This window comes from Colossoma macropomum, unplaced genomic scaffold, assembly GCF_904425465.1.
Source record: "Colossoma macropomum unplaced genomic scaffold, Colossoma_macropomum, whole genome shotgun sequence".
NCBI classification, from domain to species: domain Eukaryota; kingdom Metazoa; phylum Chordata; class Actinopteri; order Characiformes; family Serrasalmidae; genus Colossoma; species Colossoma macropomum.
In genome coordinates this window covers 2,488,428-2,509,688 of record NW_023495761.1, presented here as the reverse complement: position 1 = coordinate 2,509,688, position 21,261 = coordinate 2,488,428, and the positions used below count along the sequence as shown (strand labels likewise).

The window sequence follows — 21,261 nt, the reverse complement described above, 5'->3', positions numbered from 1 at the left end:
TCCAGTAGTGAGTAGAATTAAAAAGGATGTCTAGAAGAAGGGTGCCAAACACCCACATAGGCAATATTCTGTTTTTTTAACAAAAAACGTGGATAGCCACTAGATGTTAAGTGTTACATGTTGTCTGTGTAAAATATAGTTTATTATAAATTAAGGAATATTAGAAACTAGCCCGGTTGGTAATCCTGTGGTAGTAATATTATCATGAGGGGAAAATGCAAGCTATATGATAAGGCTGTGATACTTCGTAAATATAGTTGGCGTTGCTTTGTTGGGTGTAGTGCTGGGCAGTATGTGAATAAAAAAAATTACTCAAGTGAGCAGTATGACATAGTTTAATCATTGTTATGATAAACAATGTCACTATATACTATTCAGCATATTGTGGTTATCTTTAGTACTTAAAGGATATCGACCACCTGCATGATTGATTTAAAAAGAGAGCATGATTGGGCTTGGTATTGGAATTGGATTTAGTGTAGCTCAGTATGTAGGGGTGTCACGGTTTGGCTCAGAACGCGGTTTGGACAGCATGGTTCGGTACGAGTTTGGTACACTGGAAAAAAGCAACAAAAACACCCATAGGCATAAAGCTCGGTTTTCTTTTTATTTGTTTTGAACAGACAGTGGTGCAAGTTACAGTTTGTTCCACCCAGTGTCCCATAGTCCCCCCTAAGGTTACTTTAGTTGGTACAGTCTGTAGTGTCTGTCATTTGGGCCATTTTGTTTGGTCCATTCATCATAAAAATTATGCACAATGTCAAGGGCAACAAACTATGCCAAAAACTGAAAAACAACAAAAATGGAGACACGAGGTTTTGTTCCAACAAAATTTCATTTTTTTTATCCTCCCTTTTTATTTAACTTAACTGCCTTTCTCAACTCACTGTTTAAACGCCTCAAACTGAATCCTCGATAGACAATCATTTGGCACTAGCTGCAGAGAAAGGGTCGTCTGCGGACCACCACTGTTAACTTGCTAATGACTTTAACTTGCTAAAGGTTTCTGGGTGGAACTTGAGTTTGTAATATTTGCTTCTGCATTACATGAATCAATCTTCACACACACCTTGTATTCTCCATACGACTGCGTGCACCGAATTGTGACAGTTCGGGACGAATTCATGTAATGTTTCATCTCTATCAGTATGTGAAATGTTGAAGAAACATCATTGTGTTCATGGTTTTTAATGTGGCACTGTTGGTTAGTTTTGTCTGTTCTGACTTATCAAACTAAAAAAAAATAAATATTGTGATGCCGATGTCTACAAATATCGTGATACTGTATTTGTACTCTTAGCTTTATAGCCTTTTAGGCACTATAGGAGCAGCAGCAGTTTATCAAAGCTTAGAAAATGGAATATATGTATATGTTTCATGGAAATGTCATTAGGTACCGTGGTAATATCATCCATCCCTATTCAATCTCCTATCACCTGCTACATTTATAAGATTAAACTGAATTGGAGAGAAAGCCCAGAGGTTGAATGGAAGCTCATTGGCGGTTAACATTGTGGGGGTGACTGGTTTAGGGAGACTTTTACCAGCACACAGCTAAAACGCCCCATGTCCTCCCACCACACACGCGCACACACAGACACCAGGGGGTCTTCAACAAATGGCACAACCCACACAGCTTAAGCTGTACTGTAAATGGCAATTACAGACTGAGACAGGATTTGTGAGAATTTAGGTTTGTGTGTGAGTGTGTTTGTTTGCCTTCTGTCCTTCTGCAAGTTGTAATTTCCTGTAGATCTCCCACGATCAATGTCACCTTGTCTCTTCCTCCCACAGGGAGAGTCTTAGCGGACAGAATGGAGTCAATTTTATTGGGTCAGTGACCTCTCCTCTGAAAATGCAGCTTGAAAGGCACAGAGCGTGGATCGGGGGTGGAAACAAACCAAGAGAGGAAGAAAGCTAGAGGGTAAATGAGGACTAAACAAGATTTATTTATTTTTTTTCCCTGTGTGTGTGTTACAGGAGTGTGGCAGGGTGCAGCTGACTGACTGAACCATGGCTCAATTCCCCACGCCCTTTGGAGGTGAGTGCTGTTACACACCCACACTGACAGGTGTGCGCATGTGTGAGGGTGTGTCATACGGATGCATTTATTCAGTTGTCATTTGAAGTTCCTCGCCTCTCGATACATTGTTCCAGTTATACCCATGTTCAGATTGTTACTATGTGCCGGCAACACCTCATTCTTTTATGCTTAAGTCATTGTATTATGTAGTGCTTTTATGGGTTGTATATCTGTAGATTTTGTATTTACTTTGTTCTACATTAGTATTTACTTATTTTGTATTCCATCTTGGGAAGTTATTTTGTATATTAAAACCCCAGTTACAAAACAGTTGGGATGCTGTGCAAAATGTAAATAAAAACAGAATGTGATGATACGCAAATATTTAAACTATAAGATAAAAAATATTAAAACCAGCTATGATTCTGCAGTGGAAATCATTGCATAGGCTCAGAAACACTTCTGAAAACCAGTCTGTGAACACAGTTCATCGTTGCATCCACAAATTCAAGTTAAAACTTTACCATGCAAAAGAAATCACTATATATAAACAGGATCCAGAAATGCCGCCGCCTTCTCTAGGCCTGAGCTCGTTTAAAATGGACTCGGGGGAAGTGGAAATGTGTCTGTGGTCTGACAGATCAAAAATTTAAATTCTTTTGGCAAACCTTTGACGCCACGTCCTCTGAGCTAAAGAGGAAAGGGGCCAACCTGCTTGTTATCAGCGCACAGTTCACAAGCCAGCATCTGTGATGGTATTAAGGTGCATTAGTGCACATGGCATGGGTGACTTACACAACTGTGAAGGCGCCATTAATGCTAACAATATCTGCAGGTTTTAGAGCAACGTATGCTGCCATCTAGACAACGTCTTTTTAAAGGAAGGTCTTGCTTATTTCAGCAAGACAATGCCAAACCACATTCTGCACTTTCAGGACTATAGTAATCGGTCTCCTCAGCTTCCAAACGCTTACAGAGTTTTGTTAAAAGAAGAGGTGATAGAACACAGTGGTAACATGTCCCCATCCTAACTCCTTTGAAACTGACATACATTTTTCAATAAACAAAACAATTTGTCAGTTTCAACATTTGATATATTGTTTTCGTACTAGTTTCAGTTTTATAAAACTGTTCTGAAATGTATTGGCTGAGCCACATTTAAAAACCATTGTAAAATACTTGATGTATGCACACACTTAAAGACGGTTCTTCAGAGTTTCTCTAAAACCGTATAGCCTATATAACCTATATAGCACCGAAAAGGTTCTTCTATTTTTACGACGTCAAGCTTGTGACAATAGAAGACCCCTTTTTAGTGCTAAGTATGTAGTCTGTGGTATGATTTATATAACCAAAACTTAAAAATTACAAAATGATTAGAATATAGAACTTTTAGTAGCTCATCATAATATATTTCAAAAAGTTTTAAAGTTATATTTACCGCTCATTACAAGGCCAAGTTTAGGTGAAAATAAATACGATCACCGGGGCAAGCTCATTTTATCACAGAAGGTACAAGCTCTTTGTACCTCTGGAGCTCTTAAAAGCCATCACCGTCCATCACATCTCTAACTTTGCATATGTGTGATTTCCTCACACTGCAATGCATCACCCTTTCTCTTGGAGAACATGGACAGAATAGTTGTTATCACTGGTAGATGTTTGCTTTTTATATGGTACATCTTTGTGCTGTTCAGGAAATGCCCGAACACTGTTTTCAGCTGTCCGTTTCCTTTTACAGCCTATCTAGTGGAACCAATTGCATATTTTGGCCTTGTGTACAATTTCCTCCGTTTGAATGATGAATCCGTCTACTCAAATATGAACTATTATTTATTGGAAATTAATTAAAATTAATGCTTTTTTTACTGATGCCTTTGGTCAGACAATTGTTTGTCAGTTAACATTTGTCAGTTAAGTTATTTAGCTAATCATTGACACATAAAATTGAACATTAACAAATGAATGTGAAAATTATCTGAATTTTCAGTGTTGTGATTAATATTTCTGGCCATATTATCCAGCACTGTGCTGATTTCGACTTTGCAAGGAAGTGGGAAGTTGGAGCTCGGAATTCCATCGTATTCAACCTGTGCATTCAAGCTACAAAGTGGGGGCAAAAATATGAGCGCCTCCATGAAAGCAAGTCTTGTTAGCAACAATCGCAATTTGAGTCACAGCTTAAACGTTCATGATGTATTTACCTTCTCAAAATACCAAACTTTATAGTTAATGTTGTAGTTTTACCTGCTGATATGTCTATGTTGACTGATTGATTTAAGGCAAATTACATTTAAAAGTAGGGATGTGATACTTTTTTACTACTGACTGTGCGAGCAGTCACGTTTATTTAAAGTCATACGCTGAGCTTGGAGTTGAGACACCATCCTGACTTTCCGAGTAGGAATTCCCAGTTAAGGGGGCCTTTTCTTTCGTTTTTTTAGTCACAGGTGGGAAATTCCGAGACAGGAGCTTTCGTCGAACACAGCGCAAGTCAGACTGTGGCCATGTGTCAGATAGTTCAAATGTACAGACATACTGACGACATGCATTCGGAGGTTACCTTCCTGTATGTGTATCTCTCACAGTGTCTGAATTTCTTTCTGTTTCTCTCTCTCTCCCTTTTCCTTCCTTCCTTCTTGCCTTCCTCTCTAAAGCTTCCCTTTTTATACCCTCGCTGTATGACAGAAAAACTCACACACCCTCTTTGTCCCTCTCTCTGTTTCTCTGTCTTTATTGCTTTCTCTCTCTCTCTCTCTCTCTCTCACTCTCTCTCTCTCTGTCCTCTCTCCTCTCTCTCACTCTCTCTCTCTCTCTCTCTCTCTCTCTCTCTCTCTCTCTCTCTCTCTCTCTCTCTCTCTCTCTCTTTATTGCGCTCTCTCTCTCTCTCTCTTTCTCTCTCTTACTTTCTTTCTGTCTGTCTCTCTCTCTCTATCATTTTCTCTCCCTCTACTATTTTCTCCTGCTCTGACTCATAGGCAGCTCTTGAACGTTATAAATCTCCAGATTTTCCTGTTTGTAAAATACCACCACTTTTTTTTTTTGGGGGGGTGGGGGGGGGTGGGGAAGCTTGGCACAGTGACACACATAAAGAAAGCCAAATAGTGCTGATGCCATGCTGTCTGAACGAAAATACAGCAAGTTCGTTCATTGCATGAGTATCTGTTTCTCTTAACTCTCTGTCTTCCCTCCCCTGTCTTTGTCTGTGCGTGTAGGGGGGCTGGACACATGGGTTATCTCTGTGGATGAGAGAGCCAAACATGACCAACAGTTCCACAGTCTGACCCCCACACCTGCCGGCTTCATCACAGGTCAGTGTGCATCACTAACTCTCCCTGAACCTACTGTAAGGTTAACGATGGTCTCTGTTAGTTAGGTGGCATTCATTCTATGAGTAGGACATCTTAGGTCAGATGGTCGCTCACTTTTCTGTTCACATACATTTTTAATCATTTATGTACCCAAAAACCAGTTGACCTAAATGTTGTAACACTGTGTTTAACTATTGTACCTGTGCACATCCGTGACTGCTACACCAGTAAGAGTCGATGGCCAAAACTCCTAATGCTTCATTCACATGCTACTCTTCTGAACTTACTGGAAAGTTAAAGACAGAAGGTTAAAGACAGAGTCTGTCCAGTAGAGTTTTCATTCTCTAAGTAGAAAATCTTTATCAAGAATGTCACTTTTGCTCACTACCAGTAAAAATGCCTGGGCAAGGCTCCCAGTGCTCCTTTCTCCTATCATTGTAAGTTGTTATGGAAGTCTGCCTCATAATGTACATAGAAATGTAATTTAGCTGATTTGTAAATACTGTAAATAATAGTTACATATAATGTTTACAGTAGTGGTCATTTATAATGTAGCTGTACAATTAATCAGTAATCCTTAGTGTATTATCTTACACTCACCACACTTTATGTATAGATTGAAGTGCTAAATTAAAAAATAAAATTGTATCAGCCCCAGAAATTCTGTATCTGTGCTTCCTTTTTCCTCAAAAATGGCCAAAATTAAAGCAACTTGGGGAGTTCATCCCAACAGCATTTCAAACTCTCTCTTTTTCTCTAGTTTTCTAAACTCATCCAGTTTCCCCTCTTGATGAAAATGAACATCCTGACCGTTGATCTGCTGAAAACGCACAGCTTCCTGTTCACTGGCCCGCACTTGCTCCATGTACAAAGAGATCTTTTACGCTGACCACGGACCACCTTTTCCGTCACAAATCCTAATCACTATTTTAGAGAATAACAAAAAGCTGTTCTTAAATCAACTATAAAATTTACTGTAAAAACATTACAGTATCTTGGCCTCTTAATCCAGCTCAGCTGTGGTGCTTCCTGTTGTAAATAAATACTGGCGTCTGCTGCTGACTTCCAATATGAACCTCCCCCCGCTTGCATTTTCTAAAACAGCAATTATGTAAAAGATTATGTAAAGCTTTGCACAGTGCAAATATAGGCCACAATTTGGCACAACGTGACAGGGCAGTGATACTGTAAGACAGGCAGAATTTTTTGAACATGCTCCAGATATTGGAGCTTGTTTGGATGTGGCTGATAAATTCAGGTTTTTAAAAATTTTATCTGACTTGTTCCGTCACTGTGCGAACTATGCATTTAGTTGTAATGTCAAAACTTTTCTTTAAGCCTTTCAGAAATGATGACTTTCAGTTTTATTTTGGACAGACTTGATTGTGCAAATTTGTAGTTTTGGAATCAACCTGAAATCAAAATGGACTTTTGTTACTTTGTTAGTTTGTTTCCCTGGTCATATTGAATATACTTTATCATGTCATGTAATTTGAAAGAAAACTTTATCTTTTATCAAAATGTAATGGCTTTTGACCACCTCAAAAACTTCTTCAGATTTTTGATTGTCACCATGTGCTGAACCAGAGAGCTAACACTTTGCTGGACAGGAGGGCAGTTTTGCTTGCATTTGTGATTAAAAATGCTTAGCTCAAATATATACATTTTTTCACTGGCGCATGGAGGTTTGCTTAAAAAGCTAGAGAAGTAGACAACGAGTACCATCACCACTGTAGCTAATTTACTTTAATGTAGAAATATGATGATGTGTCTCTTTGCTAGTTGTGGTTTTCAAGGCACTTGCTGATGTGGCTTACGGGGGACTTTCTCTTCTCCAAAAGGAGGTGCAATAAGTGCTAGTTTCTTTAGTCTATGCTTTTAGTGTGACGTGTGTGTCAAGCTTCCTGTCCATAAAATTGCTTATAAAGATCTGCTCCACTCCTCCTCCGCCTTTCAAAACTTTTCACAGGCGGGCTCCTTGCGGTTCAGATGCGGATGTTTTTGCGTAATATGCTCTACTGTTTGAACGCAGCTGCTTTCATACTGAATGCGTATAATTCACAGGTGCTCTTTTAAGTGTGTTATTTTCAATGGGATGTGCGGTACAGACACGGGTTTTGGCTGTGTGGACTGGTACATGGAGCGGAGGGTCATACAAAGTTCAGATGTTTTAAACTTTTGCTCAGCGTGCCTCAGCCAAGTTAAACTAGCCTTTTGTCCAGGTTGGATGAAACTAGTAGACACGCCCACTGCTCTCCAACTAAGAAATGTATGGATCGATAGGACTATGCCATGAAGTTGATGTGGATGCAAAAAGACATTATGATTCCTTGACTGAAGATTTAAATTACATGCATACATATTTTATTGAATGTAATGCATGCTTATTATTTATATGGCATTTATATCTTCCTCTTTTTACTTTTCCATTTATACTTAGTTTTTATGTCAGAGATAAATAAAAGTAGATAAAAAAAAAAAACTGTAATTGCACTGTTCCATCATAATGCTGTTGCCTCTATCAGTGTAAGCACCTCTTAACGGGTCTTTTCCTGATCTAGCTATTTTTGACCCACCGGGTGATCCCTGGCAGTGGATAGGCCTTCTTTGTGTTGGCTAGAGCAGGGCTGTATGGCTGCGGGCCCACGGTCAGCCGGGCTGAGAGAGAGAGAGGCTGTTTCTGGCTGGAAGCATATAAAAGCTTTCTTGTGTGTGTGTCTGTGGGGGAGAGAGCAGACAGACCCGGGACGAGGACACATCCTGTTGTCATGAGTGGGATGGAGAGCTTGTAAGGGAGGGGTGTGTGGGGGACAGGGTTGTTAAATAGATTGCACACCCTTATAAAAACTTTGTGTTACTTTGTCTTGAAAAGCCATTTGCCCGAAATCATGGAACAATTTAGCAGTTATTTATTTTTTGGTAAATTCGGATGTGCTAACAGTACAAATTTGAGCTAAAAGCATTACATTACCCTTTTTTTCTAATTCAAAGAAGACTTAAGCATTACAAGGCCAAATTTGTGTCTACCATGTTTGTAGCATATGCTCAGTTTCCAAGGACAATAATTTTATCTTCCTTGTACTTAATATAAGCGGATGCTGTTTTGCATCAGTGGGTTTTCAGTTCTTTTCTAAGCACAGCAGAAATTTGTTGTTTGTATTTGCTGTATCTGTAAAATACAGACAGAAAGGTTAAAAGAGATTAGAAAGTAAATTGTATTTAATTGTATGTAACCAGTATTGACTGGTTTTTATGTAGTCCAAAATCTAAAACCGCTAGTGAAAGTGCTTTCATTTTGTTTTTTTTTATTTCCAGCAAAAAGTAGGATTGAAATATTTACATGAATTTTAAAATTTCTGAAATTTTGCTTTAATGATGGTATGCACTCAAGCTAGCATGGACTCCCCAAGTTTGTGCAAATGCCTCTGATGAGCTCAGATCCACCTGAGAGTCATGTAAGCATGTGCTTCAATAGGAGACTTAAAACATTAGCAGTTCTTTTTGTGAAAAAGTGTACGTGGTCAGTGTCTTTTTTTTCTTTTTCAATTTGTCATAACTTTGTTTTAAATTTTTCAAAATTCTGAAACTTAAGTTTATAATCTAAAAGGCATTTTATAAATGAAGGTGATGTATTAGTTGAGTTACTCTGTGAGTGTCTTCCTGAACTGAATGCAGAGATCAAAGACGGCCTGATCTACCTTTGCACTCTTAGACGTACACACTTTCTCCTCTTGAGTCTGGTTTGTGTGTGAGGCATACAACTTTCACACGTGTGGCAGTAATTTTTCACACGTCTTTTGGAGTTTTCACACCTTGACTTGACTCTGACCCCTGGCAGCCTCATCTCATGGTTGTGGAGAAGTGAAACTTGCTTCACTCTGCCTGCTCAGGGGCCTTCTTCCTCAGCTTCCCTTTAAGAGAAATATGAAACTTATGGAACAGAAAAAAGCACAGATGACTTTATACTGAATACAGGGATGTATTTTTCAAATAACCACAGAAGTATTTCAAATCTTAACTGGTTAGATAGACAGTTGTAGAGTTTTTGCTGTCTGATACCGCTAACTTTGGTATGGTGGCACATTCATTGTTGTCATTTCTAACCTGCCTGTTTTGATTAGCTTCAGCAAAATAGTCCAGCTTAGTAGTGTATAGCGTCGCATTTTAAAACGACCAGTTGAAACATATTTTTATATATACATATATATGTGTGTGTGTGTGCGTGTGTGTGTGTGTGTGTATATATATATATATATATATATATATATATATATATATATATATATATATATATATATATATATATATATATGGGTATCTTTATAGATTCCTGTACCGTGCGTTTTCTTTTTAATTACAGCACCGAAGTGGGTGTGAGATGCTGAAATTGGGTGTATTTACTGACTGTAAATCGTTAACTGTGTAAGTGCTGACTAATCGAAAGGCACTGACGTTAATAACCTGCTTACAAAATGTAATTTAGACAGTCAGCAGTCTACATTTTGCAGCAAGCATCTGTGTAGGAGTGACTAATTTGAATGGACTAATATTGAAGTTTGGTGTTGAATGACAGAATTTTTTTGATCCTTTTCGATATTGAAGTAATTTGGTCAGTACCAAAATATTGAATTTTGATACTCAGCCCTAGTTATACAATGACTATGGATGGGCTTTGCTACAAAACCCACAATATGATGTTATGATACTTGAACTACAATACGATTCTTTTGCAGTGGCTAAAGATGTGACATGCTAAGTCTTACGAAATGATATATTGCAATGTAGTTTCACTGCACATTGTCTTCCAAAAAAAAAATTCTCTAGAATGTATCGTTCTAGTTTGTATTTGTCTTGGTGGATTCATGAAAATACATTTTGGAAGTATCTGGAAAAACTTTTCTCACACATGAAAAAAATAAAACAAAACCATGAATAAATGCGTAAAAGTCTAACGTGAAGCAGGCTCCTCTCTCTGTTCTTGCACAAGCTTTGGTGGGTGGATAGCTTGAAGCAAAGTCCAGTCCTGACGCCAAGGCATGTTTATAACAACGCACAAGTTATATGTGGTCGTCTGACTCTGCACACACAGTGAATCACTCAAAAGCTGTAATGGCACCTCACCGAGTAATGTAATGCAAGCCTTTTAGTTTTCTGTGTCTGCGAGACAGAAATTAAGCACATCTTGTTCTATACAGTTATCTGTTTAATACTATTGCCTTTGTGACTTCTGTTTAGTGCGTTGTCTTGTAATACACTGTAACCTTCTTAATCATGCCTGTCTCCCTTTCCCTTTGCAGGTGATCAGGCCAAGAATTTCTTTCTGCAGTCAGGCTTACCTGCCCCTGTTCTGGCCCAGATATGGTATGAGCCTCTGTAATCTGACTGATTATTCAGAATAGTTCATAATCCAGATTAATTTAACCTGGTCTTCACTGGCAGGAGGTGTGTTAAAGACAACTGTAGTTTCTGTAGTGTCGCTGTAGTGTAACATGTCTCCTCCTTTGACATGTAGCACACTACATAGCATATATTAGATGAATTCCTATAGAGTACTGGTATATGAGAAAGGGAGCAATTTTTTGTTTTTAATCTAATGTAACAAGGGTTTGCTCACTGATGATGATTAACATTTTGTTCAGCTGCTCTTAAAAGCTCTGATTGAACATTGCCTTTCTAAATGGACTCATGACTTTATTATGAAGGATAGTAAAAAGAAAACTACACCAGTTTTAATTAAATAAAATGTAAATCTAAACTACTTCTCTGTTGATACAGTGAAGGGAACAAGTATTCAATTTTTTATGCAATAATACTTCCAGTGCATAAATCCACTTCAAAAACTTGTCTTTTGTAGACTCTAGTAGTTCTTAAGAGATCCTGATAGTTTATGTGTCTCAAAGTTCTATGTCCACTTTTATCACTTAAAGACAGGGTCAGGTTTGTTGAAGCAGGTTTGTTTGAATGCCATTAAAAGGTGTGACTGCTGTCCCGTAGGGCTTTGGCCGACCTGAACAACGATGGGAAGATGGACATGCACGAGTTCTCCATAGCCATGAAGCTGATCAAGCTGAAGTTGCAGGGTCACCCGCTGCCCCCCACTTTGCCCCCCTCCATGAAGCAGCCCCCCCTCTCCTTACCGCCTCCCAGTGCTTTTGGTAAATGCGGAGTGAATGAACGCAAAAGATTATTATTATTTTTTTTAACCCCACCATTTACGATTTGTGGAAACTGCATGCCTAAATGATCACACACTTGATTGAAACAACATTGAGTGATTAAGTAGTCTCAAATAGACTCGCTTATGTAGTTTCTGACATGTAGGGTCTAGAAATGTAAAAGTGCACAAAAGCACAATGCTTCAAGATGCGTGCTCCTGCTGTTTTTAGCCATGCAACATACTTTTGCCCATTTTTGTAGATATATCATTCTGTGTCAGATTTTTTGGGATGGTACGTGAGAGGTATAAGCTTTGATTGTAGCTCCAGTACAAAACTAACTCTGGAGACTAAAATGTCTCAGCTAATTGGCAACATTTAGGTTAAGGTGTAATTGATTGTTACTAAACTACTAAACTATTCCTTTAAATTTGATACGGACGTCTTCCAATGCATACTTTAAAGAAACAATTTGTGAAGACCCTTTTTTTTGCTCAGTAGTGCTTCAAACCTTCATTATCTAACTCAAGTTTGGTATAGCAGGGTGGGTGACATTAATGCCCTCCATGTGACAGACTGGGGTTTAATTCCCTGTTCTTGTGAACACACCATGCCATACCAGTAAGAGTCCTTGGGCAAGATTCTCATAAAAACACCAGTACCCAAAAAACACCAGTGTTACCAGATTGTTGTAGTGTTTGGAACCATCATTCCTATAAACCAAAGCTTCTGTCTTTGCTGTCTATAGGAATGCCCAGTATGGGAGCCATGACGGGTTTACCAGCGGTGCCGCCCATGCCCCTCCCGCCTCTTCCTCCTGGAGTGCCGGGTGTGGGCATGTCACCCCCACTGGTGTCGTCAGTGACCCCTCCTGTGCCTCCAATGGCCAATGGAGCCCCTTCGATGATACAACCCATATCAGGATTTTCACACCCTGGTAAGAGCTTGGTGGAGACCATGGTTGAAACTCCACTCAAATGCCACCAAAGTTGACACTGAATATAAATGGAAGCAAGTGGTGACCATGATCTCCTTGATTTATTCCTAATAGACTCCTTGTGAGCTTCCATTCATTTTTAGCAAGGGCTCAGCTGTCAGTACATCAGTGAGATTATGGTCCTGGTGACCAAGTTAGCTTTTATTCATCAGTACTCTTGCAAACAGTCAAAGAGAATTAACCGTCTCTCTCTCTCTCTCTCTCTCTCTCTCTCTCTCTCTCTCTCTCTCTCTCTCTCTCTCTCTCTCTCAGCTCCTCTGTCAGCCACAGCTCTCAACAAAAGCTCTTCTTTCAACCGCTCCAGTGCCAAGCTGCCCAAGGGACAGTCTTTTGAGACACCTAGGTGAGTCTCCGGTCACACATGAACACACAGTGACACATACATTCTCTAAATATCCTGTTTCTGTCTCCCTGCAGTGCCCCCGCAGCCCCCGTGCCCACTGATTGGGCTGTGCCCCAGTCCTCACGGCTAAAGTATCGCCAACTCTTCAACAGCCATGACAAGATGATGAGTGGCCATCTTACAGGTACAACACCTCCACTGGCTTTAAGAGGGTTTCTGAGTACTAACCCGCTTTATTGTGGGTCTAGAGCCTGATTTGAGGAAGTAGACGTCAAATGATGTGACCAGAGGACCCAAATAAAACTGGAACCCAAAAATGATTAATAACATTTTTTAAAAATTATACTAATTTATATTAGTTTCTACTAGCTCTTCCACCCTTCCCTTGTGAGTCATATCGGCACCATTGTTTCATGTGGTTTGGTTGGTTGGAGGTTTAATAGTGGGAATAGGTTACACTCTTCTGTTGTAAAACTGACAGTGGTATGTCCTACATAAGCATATTCATACATTCTGACAGCTTAATAAAGACCTTTAAAAATGTGATGTTTTACTAAGGATGCATCAATACCAGTATTGCACATTTACTCATACTCAGAAAAATGCACCAATAACAACATCCTGTACCACCTGATACCATGTGATGTAAGCGTAGTGTATGCTACAGCGCAAATCAACAAACGACTGGCATCTGCTGGAGCTGGCAGTGAAGGAGGGTCTGGTCGCACAGTGAAGTGTTGGATATGACTTGGCATTCGGATACAGTTGTTGGTCACTTTAAACCTTCTGCCTGGGCATATTCCTGCCAGGCATACACTGTGTGATTTTCGCCTGTTTTTAAACACACAAAAACACAGCTGCAACCACTTCGGTGGAGACATGCTGGCTGACAAAACAGAAGCAAAAAGGTCAGCATTTGTGGTACGGAAGTCTGTATATGCTGACTTGACTCTGTTTGAGTAAAGTTATAACATTTAACATTTTTTTGTTGTTGTTTTTGTGTGTGGTGTTGTTTTTTTTTGTTTTTTTTTTCCCAAATTGTCTTTGTAAAATTGATTGTAGAGAGTCTGTATTGTCCTTCCCTTGTACCACCAGGTTTTAGTTTCAGTGCACAATGTGTTTGCTCAGTTCTTGGTTGTGGCGTGTTGTTCTGAATTAAACAGCTTTTTTGGACATTGTTCATTAGATATAGCTGCCTGTAGAGGCTGCGTTTCATGTAGCATGTTGGTCGAACCAAACTTTTTTCGCACAGTGAAAACATATAAAGCTTTGTCTGTACGCAATGGTCTACTCAAACTTTAGTGTGAGTTGTCATAAAAGAACAAAATTTCTAAAATCGCTCAGTGTATATCTGGCTATAGAGGACATTCAGCTACCAAAAAGTCTCCAGCAAGACGTACAGATGGCTCTAATATAGCTGTGTAAATTTTGAAAAGTTTATTTACATTTACATCTGAGTTACATGTTTTTTGTCTGTTAAACTCACCTTACTCTTTTCACGTGCTAACACACATTCCTATAATGATCCAGCACAAACATGTCTGTGGACCATAATTTTAAGGATCCCTGTTACATAGCATTCAATTCATATTTGGCATTGTCATTATGGTATATGCTTTTTTATACTTCGCTAAAACCCAGTTTGAACTCTTGTAATTGTGTGCTAGGAGGCTGTGTCTGAGTGTGAGCGTGCCTTTGTACGTAGTACTGATCTTACTGCAACCCTTCTGATGAGTCAATAAAGTGAAGTGGATCCTAAGAATCTGGTGTCAGCATTTTCAGCTCCTCTTTCTCTCTTCTCTCTGTCTCAGGGCCCCAGGCTAGAACTATTCTTATGCAGTCCAGTCTACCACAAGCCCAGCTGGCCACCATCTGGTGAGGATATTACTATGGATTTTTTTTTTTCTTCATCAGAAACATTTCAGTGACTATACACAAACACAAGTATTTTATCTTTCACATGAATAGTAACAATCTGTATTTAGTTATGATAAGTCTCGTGACTTAATTGTAGCTATCATACAGAGTCCCATTGTATTATTAATATTTTTGAATGTCATAGTATTACTGTTTTGCTTCATTATGGCTTGAGAAAGGAGTTCTGACAAGGCATCTTATATCAGATGAAGCTTTTACTTCTTTACATTTGAGGTTTGTCTTCCCCTCACTGATGCTCTGTTTGGTGTGGTTGCCTTAGGAACCTGTCAGACATAGACCAGGACGGAAAGCTGACAGCTGAGGAGTTTATTCTGGCCATGCACTTAATTGACATGGCCATGTCTGGCCTGCCTCTCCCTCCTCTCCTGCCCCCTGACCTTCTGCCACCTACCTTCAGGTCAGAGTACCCACCTGCACTGAGTGCTATAAGGTCACATTCATTAACACATCCAACCGCATCAGATTTTGTTTTCATATTTTTGAAAGAGTATTCTGACAAAAAATGCTGATGTGTCTAACCATAGGTGAGAACCATTAGCATGCTAATTTCAGTGCTCATTTCCTTAAAGGATCCTTTAACTTATGTAAACATACTTGCCCGCCCCCTACAGCTGTGCCACAGTAGTCTGTAGAGCGAGATTTTCTTGTTTAAAGACTCAGACTGGGCTGTTTGAAATGTATTTATTTGTTAGTGCACAAGCTAATGCAAAAAGAAGCGTGGCCATGCTTACAGTCAGAATTTCATTCTTTTGAGGGAAATTCCTAATGGTGATATGATGTGTTTTTGACTGGGTATTAAAGTCTAATCCTGAAAATTAAAACGCAAAAAAAGTTGCATTGTTGATTTCTGCATAACAAATATGTTATTAAAAGCTAGTTTTAGGCTGGAACACCTCTTTGATGCCCACTGGCCCCTACCAGTTAAATTCATATAAAAATAAATATATAAATCTGTGCTGGTTGCTTTGTTGCCATGACCTGTACTGTGCTGTGAGCCGTAAGATCATTTATAGTTTTCATTATTACAACGTGTTATATGCTCTGGGCTGTCTAAATTGATGTGTGTCTGTGTGTAGGAGGGTGCGCTCTGGCAGTGGAGTCTCTATGACCAGCATGCACCCTACAGATCAGCGGGTCCAGGAAGAGTCTGCAGAAGAAGAGGAGAAAGAGGCGGAGAAAAAGCTTCCAGGTTGGGGTGAAGAAATAAACGATGCATTGTCGTTTTCTGCCTCTTTATGTTCCATTAGCCGCCCCAGTGCTGAGTCCCTAATTTATAAGCATTTTATTTTCTGTTACCGACAGCCCTACAGAATAGAGAACAGTAATACTGAATATAGTAGACTTCGAGTTTCCTAAATATGAGGGTATAAGGATGAAATGACATTGAACTGGTGAAAAGTGAGCAATATTAGTTATATTTGATAAGTAATAGCATTTAACTTCATCTTTATTCAGCAGACTGTGGGTGACATTGCTTGAGGCTATTGCCCAAATGTCAGCTTTGTCCCTCTCAGTGCAAGGGTTTTTGTCTTTTTGCCAACTCTCCAACTATATGCACACTAAAAACATTCATCTCACGTCCTTTCTGTCTGTCTGCTTGTTTATCTATCACAGTTGATCCTTAATCTCTAACGAAGGTTCAGTAAAATTAATTTCTGCTTTTTTCACCAAAACCTAGTTGGCTGAACTTTGTGGTCCAAAAATCTGCAGCCCTTCGCACCTCCTCTTTTCTTCCTTTTTGCCCTTCTCTTACCCTATCGCTCTCTGCTCTGCAGTCACCTTTGAAGACAAGAAGCGAGAGAACTTTGAACGAGGCAATCTGGAGCTGGAGAAGCGGCGGCAGGCCCTGTTGGAGCAGCAACGTAAGGAGCAGGAGCGACTGGCGGCACTGGAACGGGAGGAGCAGGAGCGCAAGGAGCGCGAGCGGCAAGAACAGGAGCGCCGACGACAGCAAGAATTGGAGAAGCAACTTGAGAAGCAGAGGGAGCTGGAGAGACAGCGGGAGGAAGAGCGGCGCAAAGAGATTGAGAGGAGAGAGGTGCGTGGTGAAAATGTGGGGACACATTGCTATTCAAATGTAGAATCATCGTAATAATCAGTAATAAACAGTATGGAGTGAAATATTATACTGATATATAATTTTAATGTATATACTTGTAAATTAAACACCAATCTATTTATCTATCACTATCTTTAGATTTGAGCACCACTTTTCAGATATGTTAATTATTATTATATTTTTATTCTTGATGTTATACAGCTTTCTCAGTCATTATTGAGTCATCTACAGCTCTGTTCATAATTCTGGACACATTTGACATTTCACAAAAGTGTAAAACTAATCAAATCACTGATTTCACAAATATTGACAAAATTACAAATTTGTAATTTTACAAATTTTACAAACTACAAAGTTGTAGAGTGCTAGTTTTTACATTATGGAAAAGTAAGATTCTGAACCTTTAGACTGTCGCTGGAAAGAAGCGTGTATGTGTAGCTGCATGATTTGCTTTTGATAAAAAATTTGAGGTGTGCATTCTATTATAGGGCGGTTGTCACTGAGAATTAGGCACATTAGTTGGGCAAAAGAAGGGAGGTGCGTGCGTATGTGAGCGCGCATTGTATGTGTATGTGTTTGCATGTGTTTATGACTGTGTGACCGGCTGCTAAGACTGAGCTGGAGTGGCTGTAGGGCTTCCATGATATGGACAGAATACCATATTACAAATATTCTGCTGCAATTTACAATAATTGTATGTACTGCAATATATTAAGACACACTGGAGAATCCTTGATGTGACATGAAGACAAAATGATTTACTTTCTGCCTACACCAACCCAATCGATACTGATATCATCACTAATTCTCCAGAATACTAAGCATGAGCAGAAGCTTTGTCTGTGGAAGCTAGGAGTCACCAATTAGCATGACTCCACTGGCATAATTCTAGTCTTTGTAAACTCTACTTTGGCAGACTGACAGACACAGGCACACAATTGTCAGAACGGTGCTACAACAAAACATGAAACAAAGAGGTATACATGCGAGAGAGCTTATTTACTGGTGACTAAATGCTTTAAAGAAAACACTTGAATACATTTTTAAGACAGGATGCCTTGATTGATTTTTAATCCAGAGCCTGTGTCTTGCTCTGAAAGGGTTATGGTCCCGGTGTGCAGAGTAGGCAGCTGCTTGCTACTAGTTTTTAACTTGATAAATAGTTTTTTAGTTGGACCGATTTAAAAGGTGAAAAGCTGAACTATTCCTTTAACCTGTTTCTTTGTGTATGTTTTCAGGCAGCTAAGCGGGAGCTGGAGCGACAGCGGCAATTGGAGTGGGAGAGGAACCGCAGGCAGGAGCTGCTGACCCAGAGGAACCGAGAGCAGGAGAACATCGTTTTGCTCAAAGCACGCAAGAAGACCCTCGAGTTTGAACTTGAGGCTCTGGTAAGCTCACACACACATGCACACTCTTACTTACCATAGAATCTCATCCTGTCTGCGCAGTTGATTCTAATCTTGTATTCTTTTGAATGTTTGGATCATAGGGAATTGAGAATTAAGCACATTGCTCTCTTGCTCTCTCTTTTCATAGAATGATAAGAAGTCTCAGCTGGAGGGGAAGCTGCAGGACATCCGTTTTCGTCTGTCCACTCAGAGGCAAGAGATTGAGAGCACCAATAAGACGCGTGAACTCCGCATCGCTGAGATCACCACACTGCAACAGCAGCTACAGGTATTTCACCCCGCAGAGCTGTACCACGTACAATGCCTAGAACAACTTAGACATTCAGCAGCAGCTTTTTATTACCACTTTGACCATTTTGGTTTTGCGTGACTGTTTGTAATGCACACTTTGTATTTATTTTCACTTTTTCACTCATGCTGCCAGACTGAGGCCTTTAATTCTCACTCCTATTGATTTCTCTCTTTGTGTGCTCTGTTTTTGTCCCTCCTTTCTTTTTTCTTTTTTTTCATTTCTTTTTCTTCAACCCCCCCCCCCTTCTCTCTCTTTCTCTCTCTCTTTATCTTATCTCTCTCACTCCTCTCTCTCTATCTCTCTCTCTTGCCCCTCTGTAGGAGTCTCAGCAGTGGTTGGGTAGACTCATTCCTGATAAACAGTGTTTGAATGATCAGCTGAAGCAAGTGCAGCAGAACAGCCTGCATAGTAAGACACATTTTTATCTCCCCTTATTTTCTCAGAGGTTGCTTTATCTGCTGTTTAATTTAACTTCATATTAATCTTGACCTAAAACAAAACATGCCGTAATCTAAAACCATTAACTTTTTTTTTCCAAAGCACAGATCACAGGGCCCAATATGTTAAATGTCACAGATGTTACAAGGATCAGAAAAGAATAAGCAACTAACAGTAACACAATGCACTTTTATAAGATCAAAATACAAATATATTGGTAGTGTTTACAAGTAGTATCCATTATATATTACATATAGTAATGTATGTTTATGATTGGAACAAAACTGGATAATTACTGAGTTGCTGCAAACTTTTAAGCACTTTTAAATGAAAAATGAGAAGTGAAATAGAGGCATTGTCACCTTGACCGCATTGTGGGTTTCCAGGATAGCATAACCATTATTTAGTGCTGAAGATGAAGTTTTACACTGGCTGCGTTTGGCCACCTCCACATTGTGGTTAACCAAACGGCCTGTCACTGTCATCATTGTTTCCTGTGTTGTGTAGGATATAGTATTATTAGAAAATATGATACAGTATGTTTTAAGGTTTGATGCCAAAATGATGACAGCTTAAGATTTCAAAAATATGATTATGTATTGCAGCTGTTTAAGTACATAAAAAAAGAAACCCTTATTTTATCCTACACTGCTAAAACAGTTAAGTAGAGTAAAACAGTACACTAAGATGGGTGTTTATGTGGTGGAGAATTTCTTTTTGGAATATTTATTTTATTGAACTTTTGAGGCTAATACAAAGGACAATTAAAAAAAGGAGATAATAAACAGATTGAAAATGTGATTGAGCACAGACTAAAAAATCACAAAGAAAACAATAAGAGGAATAAAGAACTAAGGAAAAATAATGAGTAAATAAATACATAAATAAATAAAATAGTAACATTTTACATCAATAGATAGGTCTCAAGTACTACCTTTACATGTTTCAACAGTGTCTACATATGAAAGAGCGATCAATAAGTAGCCCATCAAGGAAGAGAGGACAAGTTTTCGACCAATTTTCTACATATTTAAGAAACGGATTCCAGATTTTATGAAATTTCTGTAAGGAACCATTTTTTATGCATCTCATTTTCTCCAGTTTCACAACACAGAGGACTTCTTTAATCCATGATGTGTGAGAGGGAGGTATAGGAGATTTCCATTTAATAATATTAATCGCCTAGCAAGAAGAGTGACAAAAGATACAAAACCAGCCTCCAAAGATGAAAGGGATACTGATGAAGCAATCACACCAAACAAGGCAATCATGGCATTGGGCTCAATAGAGTTCCCCATTATATCTTCAAATGATTTGAATATTTCTGTCCAATATGGATACAAAGAGGGACAGGACCAAAATGTACGTACGTGTGTCGCTGGAGCTTGATGACATCTATCACATGTAGGATCTATATTTTGGTAGATCTTGGAGAGTCCGACTTTAGTGAAATGAAAGCGATGTATTATTTTACATTGCATGAGACCATGCTTTGCACAAATAGAAGATTTATGGATGTTCTCAAGTGCACCATCCCAAAGGCCTTCTGAAATGTCCTCTCCTAGCTCCACTTTTTAGTGATGGCAGAATTACTGGTTTAAATTTTTTTAGCATCAGTGGTAAAAAGTCAAACTTTTTTTGTGGAAAAAAAAAGAACAGAATATGCATGTGTGATATACCAAAAATATATCTGTAAAACTGTCAAAGGTTTGGGCAACTCCACTGCATGTGCAGAATAAAAATATTCTACCAATCTTAATTTACTCTAAACATATAACACTGAAGGTGAATGATTTGTGTTTTAAATTTGATAAAGAAGAAGGTTTTAGGTGAAGGATGAGAGCCTGTACTTTACTTCATTTAACCAATAACATTGAAAGCTTAGTTGCAAAGGCACAATGTTTAGAGCATGGATTTGGCCAAGCAGGTTATTACAGCAAAGTTCTTAAACTTAATCAGAACAATTTCAGTCTGAATTATGATAAAGGTCTCAATGGCAGCTTGATTTGCTTGTGTGTATAGGGGACTCACTGTCCAGCTTGCAGAGAGCCGTGGAGATGAAGGAAGCAACCAGGCAGGAGCTCCGTGAGCAACTGGACGCCGTGGAGAAAGAGACTCGCTCCAAGCTGCTAGAGATAGATGCGTTCAACACACAGCTGAAGGTGCTGACCAAACACTCTCACAAAACTCAATCGTGTATACAAATAGATAGATAAGAAGATAGATACACACACTCACAGACAGACAGGCCTCCAAGGTCACACAGAGCAGAGTTTAACTGTGTTTGCTTATTTAA

At 39.1% G+C, this 21,261-nt stretch overlaps 1 protein-coding gene across 2 annotated transcripts in view; it reads left to right on the top strand.

Moving 5' to 3' along the window:
• itsn1 (intersectin 1 (SH3 domain protein)) overlaps positions 1–21,261 on the top strand; it is a 72,919-nt gene that overhangs the window by 16,454 nt on the left and 35,204 nt on the right. For both annotated transcript variants that reach the window (XM_036563396.1, XM_036563397.1), the window contains exons 2-16: positions 1,981–2,041; positions 5,239–5,334; positions 10,632–10,695; positions 11,329–11,489; positions 12,238–12,426; positions 12,739–12,829; positions 12,904–13,013; positions 14,641–14,704; positions 15,027–15,164; positions 15,844–15,956; positions 16,543–16,805; positions 18,065–18,214; positions 18,363–18,503; positions 18,848–18,935; positions 20,988–21,127. In XM_036563396.1, coding sequence (XP_036419289.1) covers positions 2,014–2,041; positions 5,239–5,334; positions 10,632–10,695; positions 11,329–11,489; positions 12,238–12,426; positions 12,739–12,829; positions 12,904–13,013; positions 14,641–14,704; positions 15,027–15,164; positions 15,844–15,956; positions 16,543–16,805; positions 18,065–18,214; positions 18,363–18,503; positions 18,848–18,935; positions 20,988–21,127 — 1,836 coding nt within the window. In that variant the 5' untranslated portion in view covers positions 1,981–2,013. The remainder of the gene's footprint in view (positions 1–1,980; positions 2,042–5,238; positions 5,335–10,631; positions 10,696–11,328; positions 11,490–12,237; positions 12,427–12,738; positions 12,830–12,903; positions 13,014–14,640; positions 14,705–15,026; positions 15,165–15,843; positions 15,957–16,542; positions 16,806–18,064; positions 18,215–18,362; positions 18,504–18,847; positions 18,936–20,987; positions 21,128–21,261) is intronic.